This window comes from Lonchura striata, chromosome 36 (genome assembly GCF_050655825.1).
Source record: "Lonchura striata isolate lonStrDom1 chromosome 36, ASM5065582v1, whole genome shotgun sequence".
In the NCBI taxonomy this organism is placed as follows: Eukaryota; Metazoa; Chordata; class Aves; order Passeriformes; family Estrildidae; genus Lonchura; species Lonchura striata.
Window position 1 is genome coordinate 7,420,583 of NC_140738.1, and position 12,866 is coordinate 7,433,448.

Sequence of the window (12,866 nt, forward strand, 5' to 3'; positions counted from 1 at the left end):
GGTTCATGGCTGAAATTAGGATTATTCCTCTAAATTTGATTATATCCAAGGATTATTCCCATGTGAAAGCTGCCAGGACAGACAGCTCTGGGCTGGCCTTGGCCTCTTTGGGGCCACCTCTCATCTGCCTTCAAAACACTGGGGGCTGTGCCTTTTCTTCCCATGGAAAAAAAATATCTTTCATGGCCAAAATTGAGAATCCACCTCCAAAATTCCTTATATCATGGACAGCTTCCAGACAAAACCTGCCAGGACTGTCTAGGTTCCCTGGGCCAGGTCTCATATGCATTTCAAACACTGGGGCTGTGTACTTTCCTTTGTATGGAACACAACTGTCCTTCTTGTCCCAATGCCCATAGTCAAAAGTGGGATTTGGCCTCCCAGATTATATCTATCCAAGAATTCTTCCCTGAACCCAGGTCTGGCTGGCAGGTCTGGCTGCCTTGCCCTCCTTGGGGCTGCCTCTAATCAGCCTTTGAAACACTGGGACTCCACCCTTTCCTTCCCATGAGAGCTGTCATTCCAGTCCAGGAACCCACAGCTGAAATGGAATTCCAACCCTAAAACTCCCCATATATCCGAAGGCTGCTTTCAGACAAAAGCTGCAGGTACAGACAGGTCAGACTTGCCTTGGCCTCTGGTGACAGCTTCACATCAGCCTTCAAAGCCCTGGGGCTCTGTGGTTTCCTTCCTATAGAAAAGAACTGTCCCTCTTGTCCAGGCGTTCTTGGCCTCAGGCACTTGACCACTCTACAGGGACAAAGGAGCTCTGTGCTCAGTGGGGTGGAGACAGAGGAGAGCAGAGGAGAGCCCTGGGAAGGATTGAAGGGTGATTGCAGAGATGGTGGATCCTTCTGACATAGCAGAGAACAGCCAGAGCAAGAAAGAATTAATGCCAAGGGCAGCTGGAGAGGCCCAGACCGGACAGCAGGAGAAAGGAATTTCCCTCCCAGGGCAGGGCTGTGGTGCAACACAACTCCAGAAGGAGCCTGGAGCAGCCCAAGGCTTTGTGTGGCCAGGCAGGGGCAGCAGGAGGCAGAGCTGCCAGCAAAGGAAGGGCCAGCGAGGTGGGGCAGCCGGGGGTGATGACAGCTTGCAGGGACAGAGGCGCAGGGCAGGGACACCGTGGGACAGCCTGGGCTGCAGAGGGCTCAGGGATGTGCAGCAGCTGCAAGGCCCTGACAGAGCCAACCTGTGCAGCCCTTTGGCTATGGCTGCTGGCCCTGGGCCTGAGGCCACCAGGGGACAAGTGACCCTTGCAGCCCTGGGGCCTCAGTGCCTCCTTGTCCCTGCTCAGCAGCCTGGCAGGGGCCGCCCCATGGTCCTGCCCTTGGCACTGCACATCCCCACATGCCAGTGCCCATCCCGGGAAGAGCCCTGAGCAATGAGGGAGGGACAGGATCTGCCTTGCCAGGGGCTGGGGCTCAGGCCTGGGCCCTTTGCATTCCTGAAACACATCCAGGTTTGCTCAGCACCAGAGACACCTTTCCCTTGCTTGTCCCCAGCTGTCACCAGTGCCTCCAGTGTTCTGCTCTGACTGGAACCTGGGGACACTTTCTCAGTCCTGTTCCTGACAGGGATATTTTCAAAGTACAAGAACTTCGGAGTTTCAATGTAACTGAGGTCTTGAGGGTTTTGTGACATCACTGAGGCAATTGTGACATCACAGAGCTGGCTGTGATGTCACAGAATATGGTGTGAGGCCATAGATCAGACTCTGCCATCATCGAGGGTGGCTCTGTGGCATCAGAGAGAGGGTTGTGACATCACCAGGTGGCTGTGACATCATAGAGCAGGCTGTTTCATTGCAGGGTGACTTTGTGACATCATGGAGTCTTCTGTGACATCACAGCACTGCTGTATGGCATCACAGGGTGACATCATAGAGCTGGATCTATGACATCACAGAGGCTGTGTGACATCACAGAGATGTCTGTGTGACATCACAGAGAGCTGTGTGACATCAAAGGAACAGTGTGACATCACAAAAAATGTCCTTATGAAATCGCAGAGATGTCTGTGTGACATCACAGAGATGTCAGTGTGACATCACAGGGACAGTATGACATGACAGAGATGGCTGTGTGATGTCATGGGGGTGTGACATCACAGATAAGTTTGTCTGACTTCACAGGAGTGTATGACATCTCAGGGGCTGTGTGACGTCACAGGAAGGCTGTGTAATATCACCATGCTCTTTTAAATGCTTTAAAGTTATTTTTAAGGTTTTCTATGCCTCCTAATGGTATATATGTCTTCTAGATTTCTCATACACTGTTCATGTAAATACTAATTGCTGTACATTCTTCTTTATAAGAAGAGAGAATTGCTGGACTGTTAGTTTAAATAGTGAAATTAGAGAAGTAGCAATTACATCCTCTAATCCATTGCCGCTTTTAAATTTCATATAGTACAAAAATAAAAAATAATTGTTACTTCCTTTTACTCTTTTAATCTTCATATGAGTATGTGAGTTATTTTGTGGTTTAGTGCAACAGTATGATATGACAGGGGCTGTGTGACATCAAATGAAGCTGTGTGACATCACAGGGGCAATATGATGTCACATAAATGTCTGTGTGACATCACGGAGAGCTGTATGACATCAAAGGAACAGTGTGTCATCACAGGACTCCGTGTGATATCACAGGAGGTTGTGTGACATCACAGAAATGTCCATGTGTCATCACAGGATGCTGTGTGACACCTCAGGGGCTGTGTGACATCATGCAGCAGGCTGCGACATCACAGAACTGACTGTGACATTGCAGGGTGAATGTGACATCACAGGGGCAGTGTGACAACACAGAGATGTCTGTGTGGCATCACAGAGAGCTGTGTGACATCACAGAGATATCAGTGTGACATCACAGAGATGTCAGTGTGACATCAGAAGAGGTGTGACATCACAGAAATGTCCTTGTGACATCTCAGGAGGCTGTGAGACATCACAGGCATGTGCGACATCACAGGAAGGCAGTGTAATATCAACATGCTCTTTTAAATGTTTTAAAGTTACCTTAAAATTTTATCTGCCTCCTAATTTTTACATATTTCTACTAGACTTCTCATGCACTGTTCATGTAAATAATAATTGCTGTACATTCTTCTTTATAAGAAGGGAGAAATGCTGGACTGTTAGTTTAACCAGTGAAGTTAGAGAAGTAGCAATTACATCCTCCAATCCACTGCCACTGTGGACATTGTGACACTGTGGGGCCTTTGAGACCAAAGGACCAGTGTGACACTGTGGGGCCCTGTGAGACCAAAGGACCAGTGTGACACTGTGGGGCACCAGGGAACTATGGAGGCCATTGTGACACTGAGGGGACTCATGGGATCATGAGGACCATTGGGACACTATGAGGCCCCACGGAATAAGCAAAGCATTGTGACACTGGGAGTCTTCACGGCACCAGTGAGACCATTGTGACCCCCTGGGTGACCACAGAACCAAGAGGACCATTGTGACACTGTGGGCCTCGTGAAACCAAGAGGCCTTTGTGGCACTGCAGGGCTGTGGAACCAAAGGTCCATTGTGAAATTGTGGGGCCTCGTGTCATCAGCGCTCCATTGTGACACTGGGCAACCAAAGAAGATCATTGTGGCACCACAGGGCAGCATGGAACGTAGGGGCCATTGTGACATGATGGAACCCCATCAGGCCAAAGGTTCATTGTTATACTGCAGGGCTTTCTTTGGTTTGGAAAGACAGGTGTCTGCTAAGGAAAGCAGGAGCCTCCACTGTAATGGGAAAAAAAATGTAGACCCCCTCCCTCCGAATTGTTATAAATTTGAAACTAAGTGGGCTCTCAGGCAAAAATATGGGAGCAGGAATAACAGTTTTTTATGAGGGAAAAACATAAAAAGATAAAATAAGCAATGCAGTGAACCAAAACAACACTGACAGAGTCAGAATACAACCTGACACCCTCTTGGTCAGGGTGTTGACCACAGTCCGATTGGGAATTATGGCTGCAACCCTCCTGGAGTGTCAGGTGTGGTTCTGTTGGAGCAGTGATCCTATTGAAAAAGTCTTCCTCTGAAGAGGCAGTGGAAGAGGCAGCTGTTCTTCTCAGAAAATCTAGCACAGAAAAAGCTGTGCTGGTAGGTCAGAGTCTCAAGACTATATATGCAGGTAGGAATGCTTGGCTCCTCCCTCTGGGCGGAGCATCTCACAATGGGATGCTGTCACTTTTCTCAGTCATGCAGTGACATTCAGTAGCCCATTAACAGCTGATATCTCGCCAGAGGGAGGGTTGGTTTGTGGAAGAGATAAAGAAAACTGCCCAAATAAGGGAAGATAACAGCCACACCTCTAGCAGATGGCAATGGAATACATCTTGCCTTGCAATCTAGGACAGGGCTGCAGGGAACCAAAGCTCCAGAGTGACACAGAGGGGCCTCCTGTCATCAGTGGTCCATTGTGACACTGTGGAGCCGGGGGAGATCAGGAGACCTTTGTGGCACAGCAAAGCCCCAGGGTCCAGATGTCCATTGTGACACTGCAGTGATAATGGAACAGAGGAGTGACGTGTCAGTGTGGGGCCTGGGGAACCATGGAGACCTTTGGGACACTGCAGGGCCTCATGGAATCATTGGGACCTTTGGGACACTGCAGGGCTGGCTGGAACCTAGGGGCCATTGCCACACTGTGGAAGCCCATCAAACCAAGAGCTATTGTGACACTGCTGGAGCCCATGAAATCAAGGCCCTGTTCCAAGGTGCCACTGTGACACTATGGGGCACCATAAAACCAAGGGAACCTGAAAGAGGTCTGGCTTTGCCTCCTGGGGACCACCTGAGTCGTCCAGCTGACCTTGTTATGTGGAGGGTCTCATCTGCTGCTGAAACACTGGGGCTCCCTGCTTTCCTTCCTATGGAAAAGAACTGTCCTTGTCCAAGTGCTCATGGCCAAATTTGGGTTCCACCTCCAACATGGCCTATTGTGACAGACTGGGGGAGATTGTTGGCTGGAAACATTTCATGTGTGGGGGAGGAAGGGGCAGGTCCAGCCCTGCCCTGCCCTGGAACCCCAGCCCTGCCCTGCCCTGGAATCCCAATCCCCTCAGAGCCTCTATCCCAGCCCAGCAGTGTCTGCCAGTCCCTGGCACAGCACAGGCAATGCTGCACAGCCACCTCTGGAGCCCCAGCTCAGCTCCTGAGTGACCAAATGACCCCAAGTCCCACCTGGGGGAAGGGCCCAGGAACACCAAGGGGTATTTAAGGCTGACCACAAGGCAAGTGCACATCTTGACCCTACCTCCTCTTGGAATTTCCATCTGAACATTGCTGGAATCCAAGAGGAGGTAGGGTCAAGATGTGCTTCTCTGTATTTTATTTTTCTCTCTTTCTGTATCTACTTCTTCTATTTCTGTACTCTTGCAAATATTGATTAACTTTAAATTGAACAGGCTTAGAGTTTGTGAAGTTGAATGGGCCAAGTTAATGCTTAGAGAAGTTTTTTTTGTTGATTGAATGCCATATTAAAATGTTTGCCAAATTTTCTCTGATTTTTCTAAATTTCCTAGTAAAGGCTGTTTTGTTGTTTAGAGCTCCTGAGAAACTCTTGATAGTATTGCTCCAGTGCATCCAACTCAGAGGACACAAATTATTGTCATTCCTTTTAAATGTCTCCTTGAGAGAGTTTTTTAGTGAATGGGGCTCGGGGCTTGTCAGTCCTGCTTGGCACAGCCCAGGCAGGGCTTTCACAGCCCCATCCCACACTCCATTTCCCAGCTGGAGCCACTGGAGCCTCTGAGTTCTGCTACCCCAGGGATGCTCTTCTTGTCTGCCCATTCCCCCAGGGCCTCTGGGCAGGGATGGCCTCAGTGGGGGCTGCTGACATCCTCAGCAGCTTGGAGGCTGCTGCTGAATTTTACTGCTCCAGAGGCTTGTTCAGCCTTCAGCTCTTCAGTGCAGGAATTCAGTGCCCCAGGGTTCATTAATATTCAGAACACCTTAAGGAATCAAGCCTCTGGAAACAATTTGATCTAAGTTTTCAAATCTTCTGCAGCTAAGTAGAATTCAGAAGTGTATTTGAAATATATTATATGTAGCAAGTCAGTGAGAAAAGATTTCCTAGGTCCTATTTAGGTTTTTTTTCCCCTTTTAATTCACTGTTATGTGCAATCTCCTATTGACACTGAATTCAAGCACCTCCTCATGCAATTTGAATAGATATGAAAATCAAATGTGGGCGTCAGAGGCTGCCTGGGGCACAGGGACCATGAAATAATCAAGTTTTCAATGATCTGTGAAAGAAGGAGGAGCAGCAACAAAATTTCCACACTGGAATTTAGGAAGGACAGCCTTTGGCCTATTTAGGATGCAGATTTGGGGAGTACTGAATCAGGTACTGATTTTTTAGGGGAAACAGCCCTTAAAAACAAAGGGGTCCAGGGAGAATGGACAGAGTTCCAGGAAGTAATCTTAAGGGGGAAGGAGAAGCCTGTACCAGTGTGGCAAAAATATGACCTGGTGAGGAAAATGACTGTCCTAGCTGCCCATGGAGACTTTGTGGGAACTCAGGGGAAAGAAGAATGTGCATCAACTTTGGACAGAAGGTCAGGCAACTTAACAAATGTTTAAGGATGTTGCTAGGTCATGCAGAAAATAAAGGAAAGAGGTGAAATCTCACTAAGAGATTAACCTGGCCACTTCTGTGAAAAATAATAAAAAATATTTTTATGAATAAATTAATAGCAAAACGTGGGATAAGGAGGACCTCAACTCTTTTTTGGATGCAGAGAAAAATAGAGTAACTAAAGATAAGGAAAAGGTTGAGCTACTTAACACCTTGTTTGACTCAATTTTCAATATATGGAGAGATTGTCCTCAGGACAAGAGTTCTCCTGAGCTGGTAGATGGGCACAGGGAGCAGAACAGGCCCCTGTAATCCAGGAGGAAGCATCTGCTGACCTGCTGAGCCACTCAGATGCTCACAGGTGTATGGGATCAGATGGGATCCATCCTGAGGGGATGAGGGAGCTGGTGGATGAGCTCCCCAAGCTGCTCCCCATCATTTACCATCAGTCCTGGCTCACCAGGGAGGTCCCAGAGCACTGGAGGTGCCAGTGTGAGCCCATCCCCAAGAAGGGCTGGAAGGAGGATCTGGGGAGCTCCAGGCCTGTCAGCCTGACCTCGGTGCACGGCAAGGTTATGGAACAGATCACCTTGAGAGCCACCACAGGGCACCCACAGGATGGCCGAGGGGTCAGAACCAGCCAGTGTGGATTTAAGAGGGGCAGGTCCTGCCTGAGCAACCTGATCTCCTTTTATAACCAGGTGACCCACCTGTGGATGTGGGAAAGGCTGTGGATGTGTCCATCTGGACTTCAGAAAAGCCTTGGACATTGTCTCTGACAGCATTCCCTGGAAAAGCTGCAGCCCACGGCTTGGGCAGGTTCCCTCCTGGCTGGGAGATGGAAGAGCTGGCTGGAGGCTGGGCCCAGAGAGGGGTGGGGATGATGCTGCACCCAGCTGGTGTCCAGTCCCTGGTGCTGTCCCCAGGGATCTGTGTTGGGCCCAGTCCTGTTTAACATCTTCACCGATGATCTGGGTGAGGGGATCGAGCCCACCATCCCCAAATTTGCAGGTGACACCAAGCTGGGTGTGAGTGTGGATTTGCTGGAGGGCAGGACAAGAAGACACAGCCTTCAGCTGCACCAGGGGAGGTTTGGGCTGGACAAGAGGAAGAAGTTGTTCACAGAAAGGGTGAGTGGGCATTGGAATGGGCAGGCCAGGTGGGAGGTGGCAGAGTCACTGTCCCTCTCCAGTGGCACTCAGTGGCATGTCTGGGTGACAAGGCGGTATTAGGGCATTGGTTGGACTTGATGATCCCAAAGGTCTTTTCCAGCCTATTTGATTCTGTCATTCTGTGATGATTGGGACACTCTGGAGCCATTGTGACCCTGCAGGGCCTCGTGGAGCTAAGAGGACCACGGTGACCCTGTGCAGCCCCATAGAACCAGGGCTCCATTGTGGTGCTCTGGGGCCCAATGGAAACAGGGAGTCCCCGTGACACTGGGTCCTGGTGGAACCACAGAGGCCATGGTGACACTGCGGGGCCTCGTGTGACCGAGGGGTTTCACCACTGTGACACTGCCAAACCAAGGAGAGCATTGGGAGAGTCCAGGGCCCAGTGGAACCAAGGGGCCCTTCTGACACTGCGGGGCCTCATGGAACCAAGGGGACACTGTGACACTGCAGGACCTTGTGTAACCAAGGGGCCACTGTGACACCCTGGGGCCTCAGGGAATCTGGAAGGCCCTTGTGACACTGTGTGGCCTCGTGGAAACAAGGAGTCCATTGTGACACTAAGGGGACTTGTGGAACCACAGAGAGCATTGTGACAGTGTGGGACCTCATGTGACCATGGGGCCTTTGTGACACCCTGGGGCCTCATGGAAACAAGGGGCCACTGTGAAACTGCAGCACCAACGAGAACATTGTGACACTGTGGAGCCCCATGGAACCAAGGAGTCCATTGTCAAATTTATGGGCTCCATAAAACCAAGGAGACCAGTGTGACAGTGCAGGGCCTGGTGTAACCAAAGGGATATTGTGACACTGAGGATATCCATGGAACCAAGGACAACTTTGTAGAAGTTCAGCAAGTGGGATGTGAGTGTTGACCTGCAGGAGCACATGAGGGTTCTTCAGAGGGATTTGGACAGGCTGGATCCTGGGCCCAAATCCAACAAGGTGAGGTTTAACAAGTCCAAGTTCCGGGTCCTGCACTTTGGCCACAACAACCCCTGCAGCGGTACAGGCTGGGGACAGAGGGGCTGGACAGCAGCCAGGCAGAAAGGGACCTGCAGGGACTGATGGACAGCAGGCTGGACATGAGCCAGCCGTGTGCCCAAGTGGCCAAGAAGGCCAACGGCTCCTGGCCTGGATCAGGAATGGTGTGGCCAGCAGGAGCAGAGCTGCTGTGCCAGCACTGATCTGCCTCAGCTCTGCACACAGACATTGCTGCTGCAGCTCCAGAGAAGGCAACAAAAGAGCATCTCTGCAGAAAACTCTGCTGGGAGATCCTTTAGTTCTTTTAAATCCACTGAGATCACAGCCCCTAATTGACACAGTCTGTGGCCACAGGGAAGGTGAAGAGAATCAAAATGAGAAATGGCACAAACCATGACATTTTTTCTTGACAATATTAAAATATAAAAAAAAAGGAAAAGAACCTCCAAAGGAAAGCCACAAGAAGTATCAAAGATGACTTTTATTACAAATGATTTGCCAAAATTGGCCAGCTTTTTAATGTTCTTGAAACCATCCAGTCATCAGGCTCTTCACTGCAGCCTTGAGCTCCTGGTTCCTCAGGCTGTAGATGAGGGGGTTCAGGGCTGGAGGCACCACCGAGTACAGAACTGACAGGGCCAGATCCAGGGATGGGGAGGACATGGAGGGGGGCTTCAGGTGAGCAAACACTGCAGTGCTGACAAACAGGAAGACCACAGCCAGGTGAGGGAGGCAGGTGGAAAAGGCTTTGTGCCGTCCCTGCTCTGAGGGGATCTTCAGCACAGCCCTGAAGATCTGCACATAGGAGAAAACAATGAACACAAAACAACCAAATGCCAAACAGACACTAACAGCAATGAGCCCCAGTTCCCTGAGATAGGATTTGGAACAGGAGAGTTTGAGGATCTGGGGCACCTCACAGAAGAACTGGCCCAGGACATTGCCATGGCACAGGGGCAGGGAAAATGTATTGGCTGTGTGCAGCAGTGAATAGAGAAAGGCACTGGCCCAGGCAGCTGCTGCCATGTGGGCACAAGCTCTGCTGCCCAGGAGGGTCCCGTAGTGCAGGGGTTTGCAGATGGACACGTAGCGGTCATAGCACATGATGGTCAGGAGATAAAACTCTGTTGAGATGAAGAAGAGAAAGAAAAAGAGCTGAGCAGCACATCCTGTGTAGGAGATGTTTCTGGTGTCCCAGAGGGAATTGTGCATGGCTTTGGGGACAGTGGTGCAGATGGAGCCCAGGTTGCTGAGGGCCAGGTTGAGCAGGAAGAAGAACATGGGCGTGTGCAGGTGGTGGCCGCAGGCTACGGCACTGATGATGAGGCCGTTGCCCAGGAGGGCAGCCAGGGAGATGCCCAGGAAGAGGCAGAAGTGCAGGAGCTGCAGCTGCCGCGTGTCTGCCAGTGCCAGCAGGAGGAAGTGGCTGATGGAGCTGCTGTTGGACATTTGCTGTGGCTGCACAAGGGCACCTGTTCATGGAGAAAGGACAGGGACAAGTCAGGAGAGGCTGCTTGGAGCCAAACCTGGGCCATTCCCTGCAGCCTGTCCTGCTGGGACTCACCCACCCTTGTTCCTGCTCTGGGAAAACCTTCACCCAGGTCCCTGCCTGAGCTCCAGTTGTGCTGGCTGAGAGTGCCAGGAGCAGCCAGGGCTGTGCTTGGGGGCTCTGGAGGAGCCATCCCTGCCCTGCTGCCCTGGGTTTGTGGCCCTGTGGCAGAGGGACAAGGCTGGAAATTCAGGATTTGTCACAGGAATAACTCCTAATGCAGAAAAGCTTGGTACCATTTGCATGCACACTTCTAGGGGAAAAAGACGGCAGGAGTTGGTTTAAGGAATTGTTATCCTACCCATAGATCATTCCTTTCTCTCTGAGGTCAGAAATCCCCAGCATTCCTGCTGCACTCAGAGTTTGCCACTGAGAGATGTGAGGCAAAGGATTCCCTGTGGCTGAGGGAAGGTGAGGGGCTGGATGGGCTTGTTCCCCCAGCACTGCTCTGTTCAGCCCCCTCTCCTTCCCTGAGCATCTCCCTGGGCCTGGACATCCTCTCCTGAGAGGTGTCTTGTCCCTGCCAGCGCTCACAGAGCCCATCCCACCCTGTGTGCCCTCGGCCCGGCCCTACAGAAACCTGCCTGTGTGCAGGGCCCTGGCTGGGGCAGGCTCTGTGTGCAGCTGGGCAAGGGCAGCTCAGGAGAGCCCTGCTGGGCCCTGCAGAGGTGATGCTGCTGCTGCCCAGGGCTGAGGAGTGGCTGAAGGCCCTTTGGGAGGCTCCCAGCAGAGACACTGACCACCCAAAGTCACAGTTCTGGAGTCTCTGTAAATGTTCAAACGTGACTTTGATGATCCTGTGTGTCCGTTTCAACTCAGAATGTTCTGTCATTCTGGGATTTCAATTCCTGTTCTGCTTCTTTCAACCCCCTGTTTTTCTATAATTAAAGGACAAAAAAAGCCCTTCCAACAGTATGAGAACAGTAAAGTAAAAACCAGACCTTTATTGGAAGCTTCCATGTGTCCCAGTGGGGATGAGGCACACCCGGCCCCTGATTTCGAGAATTCATTAAGGTTGATTAAATAGGATATTTAACAAGGACATTTGAAAGGACATTCACTTGTCTCAGTTACACACCCCAGGCTCAACACATTGGAGTAGGTCCAAGGACTATTTTCCCCAGCTTTCGTTATCACTGCTGGCATACAAAAACCAAAATGTTCCTGTTGTAGGTCCTCATCCTGTTGAAAAGACTATATAATATTCAAAAATGTATTTATACAGTCAGTTTATTTTTCTAAATTCTAAGAGAAACCATAATGAAATGTACTAGAGTTAATTAAATATTATAGATATAGAGGTATATAATAACACTTTAATAGTGTTCAGTAAGAGTTTAAGAGAGGTAATCAAGAGTTTAATAGCAATAATAAAGGATTACAGTTTTCTAAGTATATACGTATAATCCTAGGCTTACCTTCTTTGGGGAGTGTCCTCCGGAGCTGTGCCCAGGCTGGTCTGGAGCTGGGAGCAGCCCTGCCCCAGCCAGCCCCTCTCAGCAGCAGCACCTGCCCTGCTCAGGGTGGCTCCTTCCCCCCACAGCTCCTGGCCAGCGCTGGGAGCAGCTCCAGGGCCGGCTGAGAGCTGTCCCTGGCAGGCAGCAGAGTCCCTGGCCCAGCACAGCGCCCTGGGCTGCAGGACCCTGCTCTGCAGGACAGCCCTGGGCACCCCTGGCTGCTCTGCACAGGAGATGAGCAGAGAACGCACTCACAGGGTCTGTGGGCATTGGCATGTTCCAGCTTTAGGAGATCTCTCCAGGAGCTGCAGCTGCATTGTCCTGCAGCCAGAGGTTCCTGTGCCAAGGGCTGGCAGTGATTCTGTCCCAGGCACTTCTCAGCCCCTTCCCAGCCCTGACTGATTGAAGCTCTCTGTGCCTCTGTGCTGTGCCCAGGCTGGCTGCAGGCAGTGCCCCAGCCCTGCTGGGCTGGGAGAAGAGCTGCTCAGCAAGAGAAATGTGCTTTTGAAGCTCTGCTTGGTTACCAGGATCACCCTCTGTGCCAGGAGCCCGGCCCAGCTCAGCAGCACAGACACAGCACAAGGACTTTAATGACCCTCTGGGGCTTTGTGCTCAGGCCCTGAACATCAGGCCCTGAGAGGGAGCTGCAGAAACCTCTCCAGAACTCCAAGTCAGACTCCAACTCCAAAGTTTCTTGGACTTTTAATGGGTCCCACTGAGGGACACAACTGAGAAAGTGTCCCCAGGCCCCAGGCAGAGCAGAGAACTGGAGGCACTGATGCCAGGTGGGGACAAAGAGAAGCCAAGTCTTGGTGCCCTGGGGCACAGCAGGGTCTGTGCCACCAAGGGCTGTGAGGAGACACCTTGTCCTGAGGCCCTGGGGCCTCCTGGCACAGCCCCAGCCAGGCTGGGCACTGTCAGCCCCTGGTCCTGCCCTCAGCATCCCCCCCTAGCCCACATCCCAGTGGCCTCAAGGATCTGCTGGAAGGAGTCCCTGGGGAGCCTTGGTCAGGAATGGCTCTGGGGGCTCCTTCATGCTCCCAGGGATTGCAGGTTTTTTCAAAGGAATTTGGCTTTTGCTTTTGACTTGGAGTTACTGAGAGCTTTCTGCAATC

At 51.3% G+C, this 12,866-nt stretch overlaps 2 protein-coding genes across 2 annotated transcripts in view; both read right to left on the bottom strand.

Annotated features, from left to right (window-relative positions):
- The window catches only part of LOC144248867 (uncharacterized), a 770,489-nt gene that overhangs the window by 475,775 nt on the left and 281,848 nt on the right, over positions 1–12,866 (bottom strand). The gene's annotated exons all lie outside the window — the stretch shown is intronic.
- LOC146764090 (olfactory receptor 14J1-like) lies at positions 8,866–10,194 on the bottom strand. Its single transcript, XM_085565580.1, has one exon. It carries the CDS (start codon positions 10,192–10,194, stop codon positions 9,262–9,264), a length of 933 nt encoding a protein of 310 aa, XP_085421706.1. The 3' UTR covers positions 8,866–9,261.